General features: G+C 33.5%; 1 protein-coding gene and 1 long non-coding RNA gene across 2 annotated transcripts; one reads left to right on the top strand and one right to left on the bottom strand.

Annotated features, from left to right (window-relative positions):
- The first annotated feature begins 7,249 nt into the window (after positions 1–7,249).
- On the top strand, positions 7,250–8,552 carry LOC146536447 (uncharacterized). The gene is made up of 3 exons (XR_014878260.1): positions 7,250–7,378; positions 7,952–8,029; positions 8,425–8,552. It is a non-coding gene; the product is annotated as an uncharacterized LOC146536447 (long non-coding RNA).
- A 1,872-nt stretch (positions 8,553–10,424) lies between these two features.
- Positions 10,425–26,018, bottom strand: LOC146536446 (proclotting enzyme). Its single transcript, XM_085190312.1, has 7 exons — positions 25,643–26,018; positions 14,436–14,489; positions 13,361–14,350; positions 12,992–13,184; positions 12,517–12,677; positions 11,837–12,093; positions 10,425–11,694 (listed from the first exon to the last, which is right to left on the bottom strand). The coding sequence occupies exons 1-7, from the start codon at positions 25,689–25,691 to the stop codon at positions 11,539–11,541; spliced, it is 1,860 nt and encodes a 619-aa protein (XP_085046438.1). The 5' UTR covers positions 25,692–26,018; the 3' UTR covers positions 10,425–11,538.
- Positions 26,019–26,306: the final 288 nt, after the last annotated feature.

Raw genomic sequence — 26,306 nt, 5'->3', positions numbered from 1 at the left:
ATGCAAGTCAAAGTCAAAGACAAAGTCAAAGTCAAAACACCCAACCCAACCCCATATCTGTGCCCAAAGGGACCACACATCTAATAAATAAACTGCCACATTACACCAGTATTGTACACTAAGCCCCACCTTGGTTGTCAGACAAAAATTAAACAATTAGAAAAAGAATTAATGGAGGAAGAGAAAAATAAAATGTCGGTCTGTATGTATGTAAGCATGTAATGATTTAGAAACAAATTGTGCTAGACAACAAAGCAAGAATTAGTGCAATACAGTTAAAATAACTTGTCAACGAAAAAGGCAGTACAAATTTCCAGTTACTAATCCCCATGCCATTGTACCATGTTAGAGCTCCTCGAGTGGTTTAACTACCACCTCTCAATAATTAATTGCCTCAGTCTTATAGAAGCTCGGCCTAACCTGACCTCTATTTATAATTCAACCAACATGTTCAATTTCTGTTGAAGTAATAAACATATTCGAAATTTTATGGGAAAATCGGTTTTTTTTTTGAGTATTAATAGTAACTGAATCCCATCATAACGCATTATCAACACGTCATCAACATATTCTAAAACATGACCACATTCAATATGTGTTTACATAAAATATGACAACATTCAACACATGTTTACATAAAATATTCATAACCACCACCACCACCAAATTATCCGTGTGTGATCATCAATCAAAGGGAGAAGATAGCTTCCTCCGACATTCAACCCTTTCAGTGCCCCACAATCAACACATATCCAGTCATACACACTTTGGATTGCACCCGCCAACACACATACAACACTCCTCTCTTCAAGATAGCTGACAATTTTATGTACTTTAAGCTTTTCCCCACCCCATATAGAAGATAAGCATTTTCACATATTTACCGTTGTTTGCACATTTAATGGCACTGGCGATCGAATAATGTGAAAATTTATTTATTATGTACATAAGAGAATCCAGCTAATAACTAGTGGTACATTAATGTGTTGCCAAACGCTGAATGTGCTGACAGACACTTCAATACAGACACATTTCACACTTCAGACCAGGACAGACACTTCATTCTAGTCCATTGTTTACTCCTCACTAATTAAGTTGTCTGAAATTGTCTCCTATATCATAAACGATAAATTATTATTTAAACATATAAACATAAACATTCTTCTGGTTTCAACTTCCCATTTTAATTTGTTTAAAATAATTCAAATTCCTTAACCTCATAATAGTAGTACACAGAAATCTTTTGCTGTAATAATCCCTCCCGCTAATTACTTATATAGCTATTAATAGAGTTCATTTCAATTTCTCAGATATTTTTTCTAATAATATGTCTCTACTTATTATTCTTTTTGATTATTTAAGCTTATATTTTCTTACTAATTCTATTGAGAACTGAAAATAATATATTTAATAAATATTCTTATAGTTTAAGTAGGCGTAGCCGCGTCCGGGTCCACTAGTGTAATGTAAATGTAGTGGCTTTATAAAGGTAGGATTTTTTCTAATAAGTTTTCCAAAGATATATCAGCTTCACACTGTATCTCGCACACAGCAGGGTAGGCAAAGGGAACTTAGTGTTAAAACACTCCGTTCCCCACTTTCTGCCAAATTCTGGAGGCATTGCGTGTTGACTGGCAGAACTCAACGCTGCGCTTTGTCTAGACAGCAGAGCGAAGAAATGTAAATAAATATTTCATTTCCCCGAGTGCCTCTACGCCACGGCTGGCCTGGCTGGCATGGCTACACATATAAATAAAATTAAAGTATTTGTTGTAGTATTTCAAAAGTTCTGTATTTCAAAAAAAACCTGAACTCTTATAGGATAACTGTATTTGCCCATCTGTCAAGACAATTAATATCAAGATCAGGTGGAATCAGTCTATGGTTTCATGGTAGAGCACAGAAACATTAGGCTTCTAAGTCAACGCAATCAAAATATACGAGCATTTCATTTAGCTATTGTATATATGGATATATGGATGGATATCGATTTTGCTGCATTTTGTATGAAATTCGCTGCTTAATCAAAACTTATAGGGCTCTTCCTGTAAACATTTATGTCTACACTTATGAAATTTGACACGAAGTGACAATTTACAATATAAATAGATAAGAATTCAAAAAGTGACAATTTATAGTCATTATATAATAGGTGTTTATATATACATTAAAATAATAAATTTGCAGGTGTATACACTCATGTAAACTTGAGCTTAGTTTTTTAGGTAGAGGAAACTAGTTTCCGCTCGAATTCAAAACACACAGATAGAGTGTTGCGTTGCTGTATATATCTATGTTTGCCACTACCAAAATTTAAAATATCTGTAAAAAAAATTCTAACAAGTAAAGCTTATTACACTGTTCAAGAATATTTAGAGGATAAACATGTATGGAATTAATGTCTATTGAATGTCAGGCAGGATAGCTGCCAGCTAATGTAATAGTAAAATATACCATTGACTTTGAAAAGAGCAACTGTTGAGTTTCTTGCCGTCTCTTCTCAGCAGAACTGCCTTCTGAATCGGTGGTAGCTTTTTGTTGACATGTACATGCGATGATTCAAAAGTGCTTTTATAGTTTATTTGAATAAAGAATATTTTGAATTTGAATTAACAGAGTGGGGAAATTATAATAATAATTGCCCAGAGAGGGAACGGAACCCACAACTGTCGCGCCTTTGATCAGACGTCGTACCACTGCGCCACATAGGTATATAGATATGAGCGTGGAGTTTCCAATACTTATTTATGACACTTATATTTTATAGATTCCCAGTATTATTTTAAATTCGTTATAATCACTTATGCGCGACTAGCGGCTTTGCCCGCTTGGACTACTTACACGAGTTCAATTAAAAATTAAATTAAGTAAATCAGCTACACGCTGTATCCGCACACAGCAGGGAAGGCAGAGGAAACCTAGTGTTAACACACTCCGCTTTATACTTTACGTCGAGTGGGAATGGAACCCACAACTTGGAGCGTTTGTAGTCACATGTTTGTGTTTCTGCGCCACTGGCCTCAACTCAATTGATACGTTTTTTGTATAATTTATTTACTGGCGATAATAGAATGAGGTACAGTTACAGCATAAATAAGTTGTAACAAGCGTATAAGAATTTAAAACGCGCGAAGCGCGTGCCAAGTTCTGGGTTTCAGAACTGGCGAGCAGCACCGTGTGTTATTTTACACGAACCATTTGAAGCCACTTTTTACCTATTGGTAACTCAAAAATTATTCCACCTAAACCTATCATATTTGGCTCAAATATTTAGACCCCCTACCTGTATACGTGCATAAAATTTCATAAACACAGCTCAAACAGTTATTTAGATAATGACGTCCAAAAATCGTTAATGTTTAGGGGGGTGACTGACCTATAGACCTTAATGTTAACCAAGTTCCAGATGACCTGGAATGGTGAAATTTAGCATCCGGTTAAGTAATTGGGTGTATGTAAAGGGAAAAATCCGAAACTAGTATTTTTTTAATATTTTCTTATAATTTTTCAATAAATAGATTCAATTAGGAACATTTACTTATAGCGCCTGTATTGAAAGCATAGCAATCAAAGTTCGTGATAATTGATTTTTAGGCTTAGCGCCTGCCAACAAAATAAGAGCAATGCATTATTTATATATGTTGCTTTAATTTATGTCACACGTTAGTAAATATTTTATTTGTTTTGTAGACTAACTTCACTATTACTTACGTAAGCCATCTAAAACAACACGATGCTTTCAAGTATATTCTAAGACTAGCGGACGCGCGCAGCTTCGCTTGCGTAATTAGGGGTGAATTCTAATAAACCACGAAACATGTGAAATGAATGTGTCAATGAAATATTTTTAAGAGTCTAAATTTAAAATACCCTTAGCGGGAAGAATTCTAGAAAACCATGAAACACATGTTCAATTAAATACTTTTAAGAGTCTGAATTTAAAATTTTATAAAAATTGGTGCCGATTTAAAAAAAAAATCTATACAAACTTTCAACCCCTTATATGCACCCTTAGGGGGAGAATTCTAGAAAACGATGAAACACGTGTTCAATTAAATATTTTTAAAAATCAAAATTTAAAATTTTATGAAAATCGATGCCGATTTAAATTTTTTTCCATACAAACTTTCAACTCCTATTTCACCCCTTTAGAATTAAAATTTTTCAAAATTCCTTCTTAGTGGATGTCCAGATTACGAAAGTAAACAAGGAAAAAGTCCAAATTCCACGTTTCTCCGCACTGCGGTTACGGCTGTGCGTGCGTAATAGAATCTGAATAGAATAGAGTTTGAATACATTCATTTATATCGATGTAAATTAATTTGAAAACTAGCCAATTACTTAAACAAAATAATAAAAAATAAATAATTCCGCTTTACGATGTATCCCACAAAAAGCGGGGTAGACAGAGGGAACCTAGTGTTAAGACACTCAGTTCCCCTCTTTCCATCGAACTCTGAAGGCATTGCGTGTTGAGTTATTCCAACAAAATAATAAAATTAGAAAAAAATAATAATAAATATATCAGATTTCTAAACGCAGCATACATTAATTACTTTCTAATCTGACAACTGTCATTTAATCAACAAAATAAAAACTATAGTCGAGATTCATAGATAAATATAATCTATTTTCATATAATTATAATTAAATATCGTCTTAAGAGTAATAAAACATAATATTATTGACCATAATAAAAAAGTAAATACCTAATTATATTACATGTATTTTATTGTACGAAGGCGCTCATATTTTAATGGTTTTTTTGGCCTGGGTTTCATGATTTTACTGGTTTTAGGAACAATTGTGAAAACGGCAGAGAACGAAGTCGACCTTGGGATCATATCAATTCAGATTGGTACCGTCAGCACTTAATAAACTTATTGTTTATATTTTTTCCAAGACATGTTGAACAATGAGTCGTTCAATAGAATTGCTTGTGGTTGAAACAAGAACTTACACCGAATTATTCCAATGCCTCCCGATGGGAGCTGTCTCTTCCATGCTATTGCATATTCTTTGTTTGAGCGTATTGATATGCAACAAACTAATAAATTGCGCGAGACTATAGTAGAGTACGTATGTCGTAACTGGAATGATTTAAGTATCTACACTAGCGCTCGAAATGGGAATCCTTACTCTTCTAAAGAAGACATGCTTTGCTTAACTACGTACGGAGCTACTTCCGAAATAAAGGCTGCAGTAGATTTGTACAATATTAAGATAGAAGTGTATTATCACAATGGTGTCCTACTTGGTTTATTCGGCGAACAGAAATGTCCTATGAAGCGCTTACTCTAAACTATGTTTTAAAAAGAGCAACTCTTGAGTTTCTTGCTGTAGTAGCTTCCTATAGGAAAAGTACTTGTAATGGGCAAATTGAATAAAGAATATTTTGATTTTGATTACATTATGAACCTTCCTACTTATAATTTCTGTACAAAAAGTAATGATATCCCATCAAAAACATAAATGTAAAATGAAAACCAAGTTCTGTAATAAAACGTATGCGTATATGAATTTACAATAGAATCTGAATAGAATAGAGTTTGAATACATTCATTTATATCGATGTAAATTAATTTGAAAACTAGCCAAGTCAGATATTACACATAAATAAAGTCTCCAATTTGTAAGAAGAATGGGCATTTTCAGTTGTTATAAAATATTTTATATTGTTAAAAATAAATTTCAGGACTGACCATTGAACTTGGCATACATTTACATTTCACTTCTTTTATCGCTGAAAGCATACGTTTTATTACAGAACTTGGCTTTCATTTTACATTTATGTTTTTGATGGGATTTATGTTTTCTTAATAAGTATTGTTCTTTCCAAGTGTTAAAAAGATACGTAACTGTACTTTTTAAAATATTTTTTTCCTATGGATAGCTCCATGGAAAAGTTAGTGTACCCAGCGAAGAAAAATAACAGCTTCGTATTGATGCTGTATCCCGCACATAGCAGGGTACGCATAGGGTACCAAATGTTAAGATATTCCGTTACTCACTTTCCGTTGAATTCGAGGCATTGCATGAGGCGTCTTACCTCGACCGCAGATCGAAGAAATGCATACATTTACATTTACATTAATTTAAAAACAACTGCAAATATAAATTTAAATAAATAAAAAAATAACATTAAAACTTAACTAATAAATACACATGCACCGACTACAAATTATCTTTACTTTGAAGTAAATAAAGTGGAAAGAAAATAATGTTATAAAACAAATACCGATTAAAATTAATCATTTTAAAAATACCGATTAAGAATAAAACTAAATACGGATTTTAGATAGTAATACGTATAGAAACACATTTCATATAAACATAGGTATATACATACATATACATCGTTTTTCAAAACAAATAAATTTCCTTGTAAATATTACGATAACCCCGAGGGTAAGTACTATAAGCATTTATTTAAGAACTAACATAATTTAGTGATTTAGTGCGTTAAGTAAGTTGTAGTTTAATTTAAGCGGGCGAAACCCCGGGCGGGTTAGCAGATTATAACGACTTTATATAACTTGTGACTTATTTCATTTACTGGAAATAAGAAATAGATAAAAAAATCCATTCCCGATAAGCTTCCGAGTAACCCCAACAGATTTGTTATAAAATCTAGTTTTTTTTTTCAATAAGTTCATTACGTTAGTAGAGTGAGTGAGGTGAGAGTAGAGTGTGCGCACTGTAAGGAGTCTAATAGATTGTTGATTTATATAATTAGTCTGTAATAGATTGTTATATTTATATAAATACTGAATCGTATTATATACATAAAAAAAATTGAAAATGTCGAAAGCTGTTACATTATTCTTAATTGTTATCTTCGCCGTGTCTGTGGTAGAATTAAAACCATTAAGGTATTTTTTTGATTTATGTTTATCTGAGTTTTTAAATGACAAAATAAAGAAACAATTAATTTTTTCTCAAATTTACATTAGTTGTTGATTTTTTAAATTTATAATTTACTGATATAACTACTAAAATATTGTTAAAAGTTGTGCACATGTTTTATTGGGGCTACGAATAGTTCATTTATTAATGATTAGTCTTATCAACTTATTGCTTAAATATCATGTTCAAACATCAAACGCTTGAACGATTTTTAATATTTATTTACGTTCATATTTTCATTTCTTCGCTCTGGTGTTGAGTTCTACCCCTCAACACGCAATGCCTTCAAAATTCGGCAGAAAGTGGGGAGCAGAGTGTCTTAACACTAGGTTCCCTCTGCCTACCCTGCTGTATGCGGGATACAGCGTGATCACAGTGCTGATTAAACGCGCTTACAAAAGTGTTTTCTTTCAGCGAAGCAGATGACGAATGTAACTCACAACCAGGCGGATGTGCACCTAAGGGACAAGAGGTATCGTTTTTCCATATAGTTTTTGTAAATATAGTTAATCATATTCCTTATAGTAACGATCTTAAATTTGCAGTATAGTGAAGTTATCTTTTAAAAGCAAACATTTATTCAGGGTGAATTTAATTCTAAAATCATAATACGAAATGGCACGTATAACATAGTAACAGATAAGCCAATAATGCTCGAGTTCGTCGTGGCGTGATGGTTGTGGGTTCGATCCCTACTGAGGGAATAATTATATTAATTTACTAAACAAAGGCTCGCGGCTTCACCCGTTACAAATATACATTTATTTATTTACTGATTTGAATTACTTTCGTGTTCTAATAACATTATCATTTTAAAGAATTATCTTTGTATGGATTTTATATGAATCCATACATTGAAAAATAAAGTTTTATGTTATTTAGTAAAAAAAAATATTTTGTAGCAATTTTATCAAACCAAATACTATAAAACTATACTAACCATATAACTGCACTTTCTCAAAAAATTTGCAATGAAGTGCCCCCTCGGGCTCCTTAGCCTACTCTAGGTATGGGAATATTAACACGAAATATTCGTCTGTTTTAGGTTAATCCAAGACCAAAACGGCATCTCTGTCTCTTCAATCCGCACTTATGCAGGCCACAATATGTCCCCGTATATTACGTAAGTACCATTGTTTTTTAATAAAACAAAATATATACATATAAGTTATAAAGGATTTTATTGATATAATTATCTAAAAAAATATATAAAATTAAGTATTATATAAAATAGAATTTGTGTCTAAGCCAGTATTATGGCAGGGTAAACGCGACTAGTTGTGGGTTCGATCCGTACTCAAGGAAATTAAATATTTATTAAAATTTGTATGTTCCTTTCTCCGCTCTATTGTCGAGGCAAAGAGTCCACACCCAGAAGGCACCCAGAATTGACGGAATGTCAAACTGACTGTGTGACGGAAGTGTTGACACTAGGTTGAGTCTGCCTACCCTACTATATGCCAGATACAGCTGATTATTTAATTTTAATTTCTTTAATATTATTATTATTGTTCACAGCCTGCAACCACAGTTGTGCAAGGCGGCCACACGTACAATATTGTCAACGGACACGGAAATCACAATTCAGTTGTCATAAGTCAAGGTTAATAATGTTAATTATATTAATTAAAACAATATTCATAAGACATTCTTTGTTTTATTTATATAATACTCGTACACGCTAGATTGTTGCAATTCGTGGAAGAAAGCCCGTCTTTTTACTTACAATAATTCAGATGTAATAATCAATATAACATTGTGTTATGCTCGTAAGAAATCCAATAACCTATACTATCTATACTAATATAATAAAGCGGAAGAGTTTGTTTGTTTGAACGCTAAGATCTCTGGCTCTACTGGTCCGATTTACTATGTTTTTGTTTTGTATGAAAGCTGCATTCTTCAGAAGTGCTATAGGCTATATAACATTACATTACACATATAAACTAATATGTTAAAATACTTTCTAATTTGACATGCAATTTATTCTGCCATTTTAATAACAACCGTCGTTGCTAAGCATCGGTTTGCTAAGTTTCTTTGTTGTTTTAAGAAAACGTCACCCAAAATGAACTTATATTTTGAAATTCATCCTTATGAAAATAAATATAATAGTTACTTTTAACATTTTATCTAGATTGAAATTATAGTTAACTGTATAACATTCTAATAAATAATTAAGGAGATGTCACTGATTCGAAATGACCTAGCCTTCAGGCGGCGTAGTATGACCGACGCGAACGGGCACGGGAACGAATTTTTATACATTTTCGAACTTTATTTGCTGTTTATAATTAATTTAAAATATAATTTGGTTCTCTTCTTATTTTATTTGATCTTGCTGGCAAAAGTTATCCTTTTAGGTAGTTTTAGGTACGGTTTTTAGGTACTTTTTCTAATATTAAGAATATCTTTTAGTTACTTTTACTTCTTATGTTGGTTCATTTCAATTTCGCAGATATTTTTTCTAATAATATGTCTCTACTTATTATTCTTTTTGATTATTTAAGCTTATATTTTCTTACTAATTCTATTGAAAACTGAAAAAAAATCATAAATATATTTAATAAATATTCTTATAGTCCAAGCAGGCGTAGCCGCGTCCGGGTCCGCTAGTATAAAATAAATATAAAGAAGGAAGCAGCTTCTTTAGTATTATATCGAATTAAAATGTTCACTAATTGCGTCTATTTATATAATGGCATAATTGTAGTAAATAACCGTTGTTTCTTTTCACCTTTCATTCAACGATCAATATTCCCATTTGCGTCAATTTATGTGATTGGCTCAACTGCAATTTTCATTGCGATTGCGCTTAAGGGTAATGAAAATTCTTGGTTCAGAAACACATGGTATATAGTCGAAAGAATTCCAGTACAATCTCCAGAATCCGCCGGAAAGTGGGGAACGGAGTGTCATAACATTAGGTTCCCTCTGCCTACCCTGCTGTGTGAGGGATACAGCGTGAAGCATGAATTTCTATCATGATAGGTACATTCACTTTTGTTAATTGTAGGTACCTACTCTTGAAAAATCATAAAGTTAGCAAATGTGGTTAAAAATTATATATAGACAATTCTGTTATTTCAATATCTATGCAGATGTCTATATTTTGGACGCAAACTGAATTTAAATTTATTCTAACATTCTACCGATGTCAATTTAAAATAAATAAATTTAAGGACGAACGTGTGAGCAATAATACCATATAAATTAATAGATTTGAGGCCCTCGTGGCGCAGTAGGACAGGGGAGTCACAACATTTCGCTGCTCTCTCCTCGTTTTGTTTCGCCACTCAACACGAAATGTGTCAAATTCGATGAGTCTTGCTCTTGCCACTAGGGCCCGTCTTTATAAACCGCGTCCAACTCTGAGATCGATTTTGAGAGTAGTAATCCAAAAGAGTGAACGAAGTAATCAATGAGAATGGAAATGGTATCTCAAGATCGATCTCAAGGCTTAGAGCGGGATAAGGCGTGAAGCTTTGACATAATACAAGTAGACATAAAAACAAAACTTGTTTAATATTACTTTTATTTACATCAAGACAATTTCTCTGCCTTTTTAAATAATAAATTATTTCTATTCAATATTTAATTATTACAGCGAATTAGATACTTATTGATTATTAAATAAAACATGGCAAATTATATTATAAAAAATAATAACACATTATGAAGTACGCTTATGGTAACCGGAATGGAATGTTACTTAAGTATATGAATAATATCTTTAAATTACAGAAGGTAATCAATTAATTTTGGTAATTTTGTTTTTTCTCCTCCACGTTGTAAATCGAGAGGGCTTAATAGGTAAAATATTATTATGATCTAAAATTATCTTCATATTATGTTGTTTGGTTTCCGGTGATAGAATAAACAGAATAAAAATCTAAGAACATAAAAAAATATATATAATATTTTTCTTTAAAAATAGGTAAAACGTAAATAAATAATTTTAAAAAGAATGACTTATGTGAAAAAAGTAATTACTTCATTATAGTATGATACCAATGTAATAAATATAATTTACGAAAAGCAGTCTTTCCAAAACAAAAAAAAATAGATAAAATTGTCAAACACTTTATCTTAGCAATAAAGCACATTATATCGCTATTTTATCAACTTTTTCAAGTATTCGGTAACAACTGTTTACCTTTTGCCGTGACATCAGTCCCGTGCAGTCTTCTCGCAGCGTGATAATGTAACCGTATATTATTTATGACTGACATTATAAAACACGTGAAACGAATATTTTTTTTTAATTATAGAGGTGTCTACACGCAATGCTAGCGTCCATTGTGACGTTTATTACTTTTATAATCTATATTTTAGTTTTATTATAAATATACATTTATATATGTATAGGTAGGTACATTATGTGATTTTATATAATATTATTAAAAAAATTACACAAGGCAACTGTTACACCATTAGAGTTTACTTAATTATTTTTTTAAAATAATATGCCATAATAATATAATTATTTGATTTTAATATACCACTATCCGTATCACTGGGGCCCACTTATACCACAGTAGCAAAAACCTATAATTTAATGTCATTTTGAAAATCATAAACTAATATGCTTCTTTTATAATAATGACCTATAAATAAATAACTTTAAGCCATCTATGTAAGGTTCTGTTGTAGCCAAGGTAGATAATGCGTGACTCTTGTATAAACACCTGGATAGCCGGGTTCTCCACACTTGTTGCCGAAAGATACAACGCCAATCTGTGTCCAGCGACCATTGGCGAGTAGCATGAGGGGTCCACCCGAGTCTCCCTGAAAACATGAAAGATATTTTCTTTTATTTACGAAAAATATAATTTAAAAACACACATTACATTCATTGTAGGTAAGTACTTTTATTACCTAAAAGCAATATTAAATAAGTATTTCAAATTTTACATTTTATAATATATACCTGACAAGCATCAATCCCGCCTCTGGGGTAACCAGCACACAAAAATGTATCCGTGATAGGCTGGAAGTATGCTCTATCACAGTCTTCGTTCCTCCAAACTGGTAATTTAGCTTCCAATTGACGGGAACTCTCGCCCCCGCCGTACCTCGTGGTACCCCATCCCACCACCGTCGCCACTGAGCCATCGAAGAGTTGTCGGGCGAGGTCACCCCGTGGTAAGCATATTGGTATCACGTATTTAGATTTTTTCACGTTTTCTGCAAAATTAAAGTTTTGGGAATAATGTTTCTGACAATATTTTTTCTTTTTATAGTCTTAAGTTACGTAAAATTCTGTGATATTGTTAAAATATTTGTACGAGTTGTTTTGATAACATAATATCGTCAAAAATAGTCTAATAATTATTATCTTAAATTTTATCTACATAATTCACAGTTGGAAGTTGGGAGAAGGTAGATAGATATATGGGGTTACATATAAGAATATTTCGTTTCTCCGAACGGGGTTAGGTTCCGTTATCTAATACGCGATGGGTCTAAAATTTATTGTAAAGTCGGAAACAATGGAAGCTACTAGGTTCCCTCTGCTTACCCAGTTAATGCGTTATTTACGTTTGAGTGAACAAACGTTTAGAGTGTTAAAAAAGTAATATTGAAACAAATAAAATAACCCACACTAACCAGACAACACAAGCACAGCAATATCATTGTAATATCCGACTCTGGAGAACTTCTCGTGTGCACGTACGGCGGTGACACGCAACGTCACCGGTCTCGATGGCTCGTCCTCCCTCGCGAGGTCCACGTCCCCCAGGCGCACGCTGAACTGACGGGCGGGGAACCTGAGGAATATTAGATTATTATTATTATTTATTATGAGGAATATTATATAATTTGTCACCCTTGGAAGTGATTATATTTTAAATGTTTTTGTGCCCCTCTCCTTTTTTTTGCTTCATATTGTACCCCGTCAACGGCAGAAGCGAAGAAATAATAAGGTAAAGCGCGGCTTTGAGTGCCTTCCAAATTCGGTGGGAAGTAAGGACCGGGTTGTCTTAACACTAGGTCCCCTCTGCCTACCCTGCTGTATGCGGGATACAGCGTGAAGCTGATTTGATTTTTTTAATGATTGATTTCAAAAATTAACAGAACCCACGGTCTTTGTTTCGAATCCCTTGTGCAATGGGCGGCAGTCAGCACGTGACGTTTGCCCACGAGGGTGCCCCCGCACCAGAACTCGCGTCGATTGTTCCCGTGCAAGTATATGGCGGCCATCCACGGCCAGGCGCCTGGTTTAGCCTCCGTACCGCCAACTATACGCCCGCCTTCGTCCTCTCTTTGTCCACAATCTATTAAAAGCGATTTTAATAAGTAAAAATATTTAATGAACAAAATTCACTGTACTTTGTATAAATTAATCAAAAAATGTTTTAACTTAAGATACCTAAAGGAACATATCTAATAGAAAAAGAAAATGATTTATGTTTATTATATAATCTTGACTTTAAATATAAACAAAAATTACCATTTACATCCACAATGTTGGAGAAATTTCCAATAAAAGGTGGAGCTACGGTGTAGTAGCTGGTCGTCGATGGTACTCGTGTGGTTGTGATAGCGGAAGTAGTAGTCGGCTTAACAGTCGTCGTCGTCGTCTTGGGTTTTTTTGTTGTTAGAACTAGAATTGCAGAAGGCTTTTTTGTGGTAGGTTTTGGTACAGGTCGTTGAGTTGTAACAGGAATTAAGTAAGTTGGACTGCTCGTTGTTGTTTTGACTGGTTTCTCTACCACGGGTGTCGCAGAAACTACAGCATCGCGAGGACAACACACTCCAGGGACAAACAAATCTTTAAAACACAGAGACTCCCGAAGACTTACAAGATTTAGAAGCAATTGTGGACAATTACTCAAATCTTCACATACACCCTGTTCTCCTTCAGGCGTTGTACAAGATTTGGCATCACTTTGACTTAAGTCGGCTGTCGCTATCCTCGTTATTGGAGCGTCTGGTAACACTTTCGGTAGTGCTTTTTTTACAATAGGTGCAATTTTATCTGTTACGTTTCTTCCAAGAAAATTTTTACTTATAGTATAAAGAGCTTGTGGAAGTTGTTTCAGGCTTGGATCGGATTCGTTTCGTTCGTTCTCGTTCACCATGTCAATAAGATAATGACCGACTGTGTTGATCGCTCCTAGAGTTTCAGAAATCCGTGTAAAAGCAGACTGTGATAAAAGTCTTCCGTCGTTTGGGACGTTTCTACTTTCTGTATTAATGAGGTCAACAGAGGATCGACTGTTGAAATTTTGGGGGTAGCTTTGAAAGTTTTGAGGACCTGGACCTTGAAAAGGAATTTGACCTTGAAAGGGGTTTTGGTGATACGCGTATAGCTGATTATGAGGTGCATTATAATATGTTTGAACATCAGGTGATCTTTTCCGAGGAGAAGTGAACTGCCACGGCGGAGGTCCTGATCGATAAATATTGGAGGGTGGACCTGGAGATTGTGCGAACGAAACTGAAATAGAGATATATATTTAAAATATCTATCTAAAAATAAATCAATAGAAATATTTCTGATAATGTTATTGATGCATACCTACCCGGGTGGAGAGGTTGGTACTGACATCTAGCTGGTAGAATGTGAAATAGCACACCTGGAACAATAAATAATTGTACGTGAATTAAACAATTTCTACGTCATAGAAACTAGGTCAGAATATTTAATGTGATCATTTCCTCGCTCTGGTAACCAGGCAAAGCGCGGGGTTGAGCTCTGTCACTTGCCTCCAGAATTCTGCTGAAAGTGGGGAATGAAAGTGCCTTAAGGTCACGTTCCTTCTCCATACTCTGATATGTGCGAATTACAGCGTGAAGCTAAAAAAAAAGAAAAAAGAAGAAAATCTGGTATATTTAGATTATTTGCCTGGTATTTTATTCATGAAGTTTAAAGTCACGTTATTATTGTGACAAAAGCGGACGCAGTGACATTAGAGTGATGTTATGTTATGTTTATTGTTTGCGAACCTCTCGTCCGCACTAGTTAGCTGACGACTTGAGAGTTCACCTTCAATATTTTAATGATAACTCTATATCTTAAACGTTTGTGATTTTTATTTTTTTCTAGGATTTTTAAATATATCTACTTACGTATTTTTTAGCTTCATACTATATTCCACATATAGCAGAGTAGGCAGAGAGCACCTGACAACTTAGTGTTAAAACGTTTTGCCTAGAACATGGGGAACGGAGTGTGTTAACACTAGGTTCCTTTTACTCTCCTACATGTGGGCATGAATTTAAAACATAATCAATTTGACAATCTCAAATAAATGGTTCTGTAGACAAGCACGACGGGCTGGTCCGCACTAATTTTTTATGATAAAAAAAATATTTAAAAATATATATTTCTCAGCTCTATTATGTTAGTTTATACTATATAATTATACATATAAATAATACGCAAACTTTTAGTAACGGTACGTTATAGATTTTATGGCGCTAAGAGAATATGTAGAGAATTAGAGATTTAAAAATAAAATTTAAAAAAAAACCATTTTGAACACATAGCGTGCCCAGTGGGATTAAAGTCGGTCGTAAATTAAAATATAATAGATGACCAATTTAAAGGCTCGTCTTCTAACTTTCTAACTCCTAATTGGTTGTATTTTATCAAAAAAGGAATCTTGGTTGAGAAGCACGTATCCAAAAACTAAATAGAAACTAACTATTATAGTAGAAAAGAAGTGAAATTTATGTCAGTGTTTTGTGCTTATTTTTTTTAGTTTTACACTGAATCTCGCACATCGTTGGGAATCTAGTGTTAAAACACTCTGTTGCTCATTCAGACACTTCCGTTCCCCACTTTCCGTCTTATTCTCGATGCATAGTATGTTAGGTGGTGGAACCCAGCGCCACGCTAGGCCTGGTTACCAGAGCAAAGAAATGAAAATATTAAATATTTCATTCCCGAGAGTGGGAATCGAGTCCACAACATCGGCCACAATCACACACCTGTGCCACCGAAAGCCTCCAATATAATATTTAGAGTTGATAAATTAATAATGATTATATTTTAAATATAAACTCGAGGATTTATATATTTTTATGACCAAAAATATTAAGATAGCGCCAAAATGACTGTATTGTTAAACGGATATTAAATCTTTAGTAGAGAGAAAGGTAGATGGGTAATAAAATCTTTATAAGGCATCTTTTTTATTTTGATTTAAATAAGGTATAATTCTAATATAGGAAACTGAACTGTTAAAGTTTCAACAAAATCAGCACATTAAACTTGGGGATCTGGTTATTTAAGCCTTTCTGGTACTCGAATTCCAAAACCGTTAGGTACATATCCCATCCCACGTCCCAATTAAAGGATTATGGACTAACTGAGGACTGAATATACATATACGTAGTAGTATAAAAAGAAAATAATTTCAGTGAATTGACACTTTGAGAGCGCAGTAGAAGCGTGCTAAAAAATATATTAAAACATCATAAAAATGCTGCTTCAATAAAGCGAAATAAACTTTTATAATCGTCTATAGAATATAACATTTTTTAGCTCCCCTCCGCCACGAGCACAACGGCCGCAATAATAATAAAAATATAAAAAATAATATTTAGTAAAATTATCCCATCATTAAGTTTACAGTAAAGTGGTAACCGCATAAGGGGTGAAGGAACCCTGGACGAGGTCGCCGCGGCCGGTTGTGCCGAATTCATGTGAGATGTCAATTGTTTTTTTTAATGGACTCCAGTTTTGGCCGACGATCTGCATTCGTTCTTACAGATTGTTAAATTTTAATCCAATGCATGTATATATTAATAAATATTTATATTTAAATAAATATTTATATAATGAAATTTGCGACGTTGCTGCTTTAATTAATCTGAGTTAAGGATTGATTTGTATTACCTATCATATCTAAACTGTTAAATATGTTTATTTATCCAATTTTGATTGTAGTTTTTACGTATGAAACGTAATTAAAAGTCATATTTTTTTTAATCATGAAAGATAGGCAGAGGCAGCCTAGTATTAAGTGGCGGAACTTAACGTCGCGCTGTGCCTCGACATCAGAGCGCAGAAATGAAAATATTAAATATTTAATTTCCTAGAGTGGGGGGATCGAACCTGTCACATGCTTATGATTATACATAACCTCTTAATTTTAAATATAAGCTAACATGATCATGAACTTTATGTAGACTTCCATTTGTAGTCACTAGAAAGTGATGCCGTAATTATTTGCGTAATTCTATGTTTTGGATTTCTTGAGAAAAAGGAGGAGGAGGTGGTCGAGAAATCGACCTTCGTATTAGATGGAAGATAATCGGTAACATAACTGAAAGTATGTGAATCGAGATGGCCGATATGCTTGTTATTGTTATATATCGTGGGATGTTGATAGTTGTTTATGTTGTTTTATACTTTTTATTTTTTTTTTTACATTTTATTATTTTGTATTTACTATATAGATATAAGTATGTAGGCGATACTGGGTTAAAGGATATTTATAAAAAAAAAGTTCTTGGAACCTGTGTTAATGCGTTCCTAGATGTGTATGGTACAATTTCTAGACAATTAGTCGGGCGGTCGGCTTAGACCAAAATGTATATTTATTAATTAATTAATTGTGGGTTCCAATTTTAGTAACCAGTATGAGGGTAGCAATATAAAAATTTTGAAATCACAGTGGACGCAAGTCATTGAATCGTGAGTATTCTTTGGCCAGCAAGCGCAAATAGCGAAATATTCACCAAAAATAATACGTGTATTCTTCCTCTCAGCGGTTCGCTTTATCACCGCATTTGGCAGCCATGGGCGTATCTTGAAATATTTTCCAGAAATATGATCCTCGACTTTAGCTTTGAACAAATCTGTTCGTGTAAAGGTTTAATTTGTTTTTAGGACGATTTTTTTTCGTGGTAATATTTCTGGAATGGACACAAGATTACTCTCGGGTGGATACGGCCCACCTGGCTGAAACAAAGTTTTAAAACATTCTGCTCTTCGTTTTCCGTTGGTTGTTGGATAGCAGAACTCAACAGCGTGCTTTATCCTCTAAGAACGGAGAAATAATTTATTCCCCTGAATGTGAATCAAACCCATACTACGCCACGATAGCCTCATTTTCTAAGGTACCTACAATAATTTCATTTTCGTGTAGTTCAGTTCTAGTCTAAATATAATTTGATATAAACCTGAGAGCTCGTGCCAGGCTCAGGGGGTGGCATCATATTGATTTTCCCCCTCAGCCATACAACACAGTACACTGTATGCATTATATGCGTCGGGCGGGGCTGGCCAGGGACTAGGGAGACGCACAGGAGCTGTATCGATTTTTCGGACGCGTGCTGCTGTTGCATCTGTTGCTTTATTATTTATGTCCTTTTCCGTGTTGATAGCGTTTTCCTGTTTGTGTGTTAGAATGTTTTATTTGTAATAGCTGGTAGGTTGAATTAATATAATTTCTTTGTTTAGTAAGAGTTGAAATTTAGTTTTAGTTTAGTTGTTAGTTATTAAATTATAGATATCCTTATTTTTTAAGTTAGGCTTTGAGGTGAACTTTCTTTTTTTGGAATTTCTAGTCAAGAGTGGCGAAACCCAACGCCACGCTTTGTCTTGTCAAGGAAAAGATTCATCATTCCCCCTATCACGTGTGTCTTAACACTCATCTGGGTGCTGTATGCGGGATAGAGCGTGAAACTAAGAAAAAAAATGTAATATTAAGTGGAATGTTTGTGGCGTTGACTCAGTGACCGTCATCCGTTAGTGAAAGCTAGTGATGTCATCTTATTACGCCGTGCGGCTCTACATATGAATGGAACTCTTAAATATGGATTAAGACAGGGCTGTTCAAATTTTATTGTAAACCTACAATAACCTCTGCCTTTACTGTCTTATATCTATTAATAATTAATTAAATCCTAAGACTGATCTATAAAGACCAATATATAGGTCGATATAAAACTCGACGAGCTAAATTAAAATTAAATCATTTATTATGTAATAGAAACAAAAGTTGTATTTTATCTATTTTAGAAAATTTTCTTTTGCTCCTTTACACTTTATAACCTACTTAAATGACAAAATTTCAACTTTCTTAGACCAGTAGTTTCGTTAGAGCTTTGTCTGTCAGTCACTCAGTAGCGAAAAAAAAATCAAATAAACTTCACACTTTCCCAACTAGTGTTAAGAAACTCCTTTCCCCACTTTCTGTCAAATGAGAATATAAATTTAAATAAATATTTCATCTCCTCGAGTGGGGATCGAACCCACAACCAAACGTCGAGTTGACAATCACACTTAGTACCTCTGCGCTACTGGCCTTCATTTTTATAGATTAGAGCGGCCCATAGCTTGAGATCCCCTCCAAGGCATTGTACTGAGATGTATGCATTATGTAAAATTATTGTTATCGACATCGGTGATGGTGTTATTTTAATTTCACTTTGAATTTCTATGTGAAATTACTGGATTAGAGCGTCACTTTCATGTTACATTGTCTTTTAAGCAACAAACATATATTACTTAACATTTGTTTTATTTATGATGGTAATAATGTAACTTAATAGGTTTATACGTAAACGTATGGGACCGTTGGTACAGCGGCACAGCGTGAATGAATGCGTGAATGAACGTGACGGTTGTTGGTTTGATTCCGATTCAGGGAAATCAATTATTTTATAATCCTCCATTTGCTCTGGTAGCAACACAATGCAGGGTATCGAGGTCCGTCACTCAACACATAATGTTGAATTGGGAAACGGACGATCTATGCACTAAAGCCCCCACATCGTCCACTCTAAAGCCAAAATAAGGCGATGCGTTGGAGATAGAGTAACTTAACAGAAAAAGAAAAATACCTTCAAAATTAAGGTAAATAAATATGAAATAAGTAAAAGACGTCATGAACGTTACTCATTTGGATTACGAGTGCGGACTGGCATAACCGGATATGTTGCAAGTTAGCGTAACACTTCGGGTCCGGTTGGGTGACCGACATCTCGTTGCACGACAATAACCAATATTGCATATATATGTATGTGGCACTAAGTTAGTGTTCTTTTTTCAGGTTCATTATGTATCCCGCATGCAGGTAGAGGGAAACTAGTGTTAAGTTAAGGCACTCCGTTATCCGTCTTTCACTGAATTTTTGAGGCATTTGTTGAATGGCGGAACTAAAAAAATGCTATTCTGTATGGTTTTTTCAAAGCCTGAAATAATTGTTTGTTTTTTCTTCTAAAAGTAATGCTATATAGCCTAATTTGGTGCAACAGTGACGCAATTACACTTGTTAAAAAAGGAGTTGCATGTTATGTTTGAAGTATTTTAAAAGTGCAACATACCCTTATCTATACATATAACTTGATTGAAAAAAAAAATTAAATCAGCTTCTCGCTGTATCCCGCACCAAGAAGGATAGGCAGACCCTAACCCTTGTGTTAACACGAACCGTTCCTCATTTTCCGAAAACTTCAGGAGGCATTTTGAAGGAGGAGGAGATTTAATACAATTTAGTTATAATATAACAAAAAACAAATGCATTTGGGTCGCCAGTAAATTATGTTATTAAAACTGAAATTAAATTCGATTTTGTGGAAACACAATGATGGCGCGGCGGTTGACTGACCGCAAACGTTCCCTCGTAACGGGTAACCAGCATAATTCGAAGGGAAAATAACGTCCGTCCTTTATATGTATGCAATATGTATCTTTATTATTTTATTTTCAAGAATATGATAAGTTAAGCCTCTTTACTTTAAGGTGGGCAGAGGGAACCTAGTGTTAAATCACTCCGTTCCACACTTTCCGCCGATATTTTCGAGGCACTGTGTGATGAGTGGTGGAAGTTAAGGCTTCGCTTTTGCCTTTGCCTTTGTTAAATAATATATGATATTTTTTTTAGCCTCCCTCTCCCGCATATAGCAGAGTGGGCAGAAGGAACCTACTATTTAAAAAACTCTGAGCGACTCTTGCTATACTCAACGTCACGTTTGGTCTTCTTTACCAGAGCGAGGAAATGAAAATATTTTTTTCCCCCAAATCTAAATCGAATTCACCACCGTCGTGTTTGCTGTCAGAGGCTGTGCCACTGTGCCACGGTAGCCTCTAATATAATAAGTTGATAATAAAATTTTGCTTTAGAATGCTGCCTTAAAAATATTACTTTTAAATTTTTAATTATAAATAATAATATTAATAAAAAATCGGAAATACTGCGAGTAAATTTGCTCTCACCTAACTCAAAGGATGGATGCGACAGGGAAATTACATTACAGAGTACTGCCAGGGTAACTATGAGAGTATAGGGATAAGGAAAATAATAAAATATATATATAAATACTTGTGATATATTATTTGTTGTGCTTGGTTTTTGAAATATCGTCAGATAGTAGAGTGATATGTAGGTTCTCTCCAAAGCGACACGTATAGGCTTTTTCTATCTATCTTCCAAAATTGACTAATAGTACAACGTATATTTTGTATAAATCGTTATCATATTTTTTATGAACTGACAGATACAATTGTGAATTTTATTACGAGGACTGCTATATACATATCTAAAATTGAATTACTGCATCAAGGCCTAGTGTAGATATGAATTTAAAGTAAAGGAAATCTTAAATATTAATAAAGAAATCAAAAACCTAATTTCTAAAAATTGAGGAGATAAAAAAGAAACTTAAATTTATTAACTCCTTTCTGAATTGTGTTTTGTGAAATTTGTTTTTTGTTTTAAAAAAATATCAATTTTGTCTTCAGGACAATCCTATAAAGCCTTAATACATATAGACCACGAACACGAGTGGTTTCAATTCAATTATCCTGGCATACCTCAGTATAGGCTTTAAAGGTCAGAGTGCACTTACAGGTAGCTGGTGGAAAGGTTACCGACAAAAAGCCTCTTTGATGTCAAACTGAAATGGGAATCTTTGTTGGTTGCCAATAACGTCTGTTTGGGAGGTGTGGTTGTCAGTTACAGTATTTGGTAGTCTTTTGTGTAGGATCCATGGGGTGTTACTCAGCAACCTAATGTTAAGATACTTCGTTCCCATTTATTCGCCAAATTATGGAATCAATGCTTGTTGAAGGGTGGAACTCAACGTCGTACTTTGCCTTGATATCAAAGCGAAGTAATGAATATATTACAGATTTAATTTCCCTGAGTGGGAATCGAACCTATAATCTGTCACGCTTAAAGTCATTTTTTCAAGTTTTTCCTAGATGACGACAGTACGACGGTACAAAATGATTTCTTTAATGTGATGACGTAATATCTGTAAATTCGGTAAATCGAGAAATTAATAACCTATCATAATGTTGCAAAATATAGTTGTAAGTAGCGAAATAAGGCCCTTAAATCTCTTTTTCTCTTTTTTGCAAAAAGAAAAACAGATATTTATTTGTAAATTTAGAATTTCTAGTATTTTCAAGTTAAAACCCTTAACATCTTTAACCTACCTAGGTAGATGCAAAGTAGAGCCAAGTAAAAGTTGTAAATTTAAAAAAAAAGTGTCACACGATGGCCCACTTCAATACGTTATGTCAGCGTTACATCGCGTGAATATTAATAAACTTTATAACCTTGGTACTATTTTAAAGTTGGTAGCTGCATTTAATTACCAGCTCGTCATATTTTTAATAAAAAATGCATGTAAAATAATAAAATATTCCATTTCATGACAAATTTTGAAACATGCGATGAATCAAATCCATATATAAATCTGATTTTAAGTTCAAAATAAGGTGGCATGACTTTAGATTGAGTTAGTGTCTTTCATAAATACGGAATGAAGAGAAGTGTCTCTTAAAATTAGTGACTTTCTGTACAATATTTTGGTATGACAGATGCTTAAACAATTTATATACTTTTTGTAGCTTTAACCTGTATTCCATATTCCGTAGAGGGGTAAGCAGTGGGAACCCCACTTTTCGCCTAATTAAAATAATTAATTCCCCCTACTAGGAATAAAACGCACAACCGTCGCGCTTACAGTCAAAAGCTTAGCCGCTGTGCCACGACCGCCTTGTAGAATATAGAGCAAAAATAAACAAATATTCTTCAATAATTATAAAACCATTTCATTTTATTAATTTTATTTATAAATAACCTACTTTCGTCTTAAAATAAACATTATGTAAAACATAGCGAATACAATAATTTTAGTTAAGAGCAAAGCAGCGAGTGAAAGTGACACCCAGATATCTTCCGGTGCGTTTCATTAGACAAATAAGGCAATAAGGCAAAAACGCGGACGAACGGACTTTTTAGTTCGAAAACTTTTTAGTTAATTGACATAGTTGATGGAAAGATTATATTTTTCTTAGGATATTTAGTATTTAAGTTATCTATTTAATATAATAAGAAAATCTATATAAGTGCGATTATAATTAAAACTTACACAAATTTAAAACTCAATATAATCTTCTTGAATTGTATTTTATTAAGTAAAGCGTATGTTTTAGTAATTTTAATTAAACTAATTTACCATATCTCTCCACCGAGCCCTGTGATAAGAATTCTTTATTTTTACACTTAGTTCCCATTAAGACACTTCCGTCTCCTCTTTCTGCCGTATTCTCGATTAAATATTTCATTGCTCGGAGTGGGAATCGATCCCACAACCGGTGCCCTTACGATAAGTCACTGTACCGCTTAGCTACGATGCGACCCAAATTACTTTAGTTGAATGTGGTGGTATATCGGGGAAGTATTTTTAGTTGAGCGAGAATGAAACGATGAATGTGTTGTAGTCGCTTAGTGGCGTCGAAAGGAAGAGAGATGAAAGAATGACAAAAAAAGATTTACAAATCAAAACTGAGTGATAAGAGACTCAGAGGGAGATCTCTTTTGACCTTTGAGAACACAGTATTGATGATAATGGAGGAAGGTCACGTAAAAAGCACGAGGGCCCCGGGGGACATATACAAAGAGGTTGATTACAGTGGACGTTTCATCAACTGTTATCAACCTCAAAGAGTATGCAATATGTGTATACGGGAGTAATGTCCAAAAACTGTTTAATTTTATTTTTATATTTTATATTCATATTTTTTTTAGTATTTTAAATACTTTAAATATATTAGAATAATAAAAAAAATTGCAGAATGGTATTCAAGGTAAGTTAGGTAAAGGAAAAATATATCACCCGCATAATATCTAATTGAGTTGTCGATAACGTGTGTTCTATGAAATACATACATTATGTAGGTAATGTGCATACAAATTGTTGAAATTAGTTTTAAAGTTTTTCAGCGATTTTAATAACTAACTAGATATTCTTTTAATTGCAACCGAAGACATTCTTTTGGTCACAATTGCAATCAATATGCGTTTAAAAAAATATTTTAAATTTATATTATTTTCTATTAAAAGATCCCTTAGTCGTTTGTAAGCTTTAGAATACTTGATTAAGGTGCAATAAAATTTCTGTTAGTCGTAGTACAGGGCAGGGGTACAAATGTTAGACGTAAACATTACAGGCTGTAGGCTCAATTTGCACTGGAGGAAATGAAATATTTGATATTTTCATATCTATGCTGTGATAACGAAGCAAAGCGCGGCGTTGAGTTCCGCTTAACATGCAATGCCTCCAGAATTCGGTGGAAAGTAAGGAACGGGAGTATTTTAATGGGAACGGAGTGTCTTAGCAATAGGTTCTAAGTTATCATCTGCCCACCAAAGATAAAAATATATGTAAAAATAATTAAATAAGTAAAGGAAGCCATTAAAAAGATAATAAATTAGGTAGCCATTGCATAAGAGAAAAACTAAAATCTTCTTCATATATTATTCCCATACGTGTGGTCTCAGTCTCGTCCGGCTCGTTTGAAAGATAAAATTCCCAGCATACTTTCTAGAATTATTCCATTTAGATTCCTGCCTGTTTTTAAATGGTGTTTGCTGTCAACGTTTCTGTAGGTATATCTTAGTGTCTTTAAATATATGAGCTTGTAGCCTGTATTTTTTTAACAAGGACCTGAGATAGTGTTTCTTTAATAATATTTTATATATTGTAATCGAGCTTACAAAATATGAAGAGAAGAAATCTATATCTATACTTATAATAAAATCATAAGACGGTCGGTGTCTGTATTTGGAAGATATTTAAAAAAATAATGTTATTGGGAACCTTTAATAACGTTATAGAACCCAACACAATGATTTTTAAATTTTTTTGTCAGTTTGTCTGTGCGTTCGTTTTCGCTAATCTCAGAATCGGCTTAACCGATTCAAATGCGGTTTTCATTATTGCATTCTGGTAAACTCCTGAAAACAGCTAGGGTTTATTTTATGACAATCGGTTCATAAATAAAAAGTTATGTCAATTTAAATGACTTAGTTAGGTCGGTTTTTCTTAAATAAACATTTGTATAATTCAAGCGGGCGTAGCCGCACGGGCCCAATAAGTGTTAGTTGTAGTTGTAAGTATTAAAATATGAGCGTCGTGATTAAATTACTTAAAGCACTGATTAATGGGAAACTGTAAACTAATAAACTAATGAACGTATTAGTTTATTCGAAAACACAAATGCAAATAGATTATTTACGTGTTTGTATACATTACGGTTTGCTGAACCACTAGGTACTTAGTATTAATAAGTTAAAAATTTAAAAAATGTGCACACAATCATTTCTACGATAATTGTTTTAAAAAATAGAATAATAATAAGTTTTTTAAAATTTTCAAAAAGTAGATTGACATAAATCGAATATTTTTAAAACCAAAAATAAGTAATATAAATATTTTATTGGAAAATAATATTTTATAAATAAAAAAAATATAAACTTACCGAGGACAATATAAATATAGCACTTCCCTAACCCAATAGCACACGCCATTGCTGCTCTAATGTAACGTTTACGTCACTGCACTTTCACTGCTCGCAACATAACTTATGAAACTGAGGACGCTGCACTCAGTTAATAAATACAAAACGATCTTTAATCCATATATAATTTATTCACTTATAATAAAAAACCAAAACATAAATGATTACACGTTTTCTTATTAATTAAAATATAATTTCAATTCACTTAGAAAAAAAAAGTAATAAATAATTATCTGTGACTCAAACGTCAATGTCAATTTTTGGGAAGATTTTTTTGGGGAAACGCGTCTTTCGCGCTCACTTTCGTGGTGGGCAGTGAGGCGCGCACGTTTTGCCGTGTGCTTTTACTTTCAAATATATACAGTGGGGATCAGAGTTACGTGTGTTGCGATCATCGTCCCGTAAGCGATAAACGCCGCTAGAAATTATAATAGTGCGTAATTATAATTGTTATTTTTTTACTTCTGTGTAATATTTTTAATTGTTATGATATAATGGAGTTAAGTGTTGAAAATGATTTTATTATTTAGCGCATGTACTAAAAGGTATATAGAAGCCAGTCGTGGCGCAGGGGCACAAGTGCGTGACTGTGAACGCGACTGGTTGTAGATTTCGTCTCCACTTG

The sequence above is a fragment of the Heliconius melpomene genome, chromosome 9 (assembly GCF_056956725.1).
Source record: "Heliconius melpomene rosina isolate 202511_hmr_F chromosome 9, ASM5695672v1, whole genome shotgun sequence".
NCBI classification, from domain to species: Eukaryota; Metazoa; Arthropoda; class Insecta; order Lepidoptera; family Nymphalidae; genus Heliconius; species Heliconius melpomene.
Note: the sequence above shows the minus strand (reverse complement) of the source record. Positions and strands in the feature narration are given on the sequence as shown.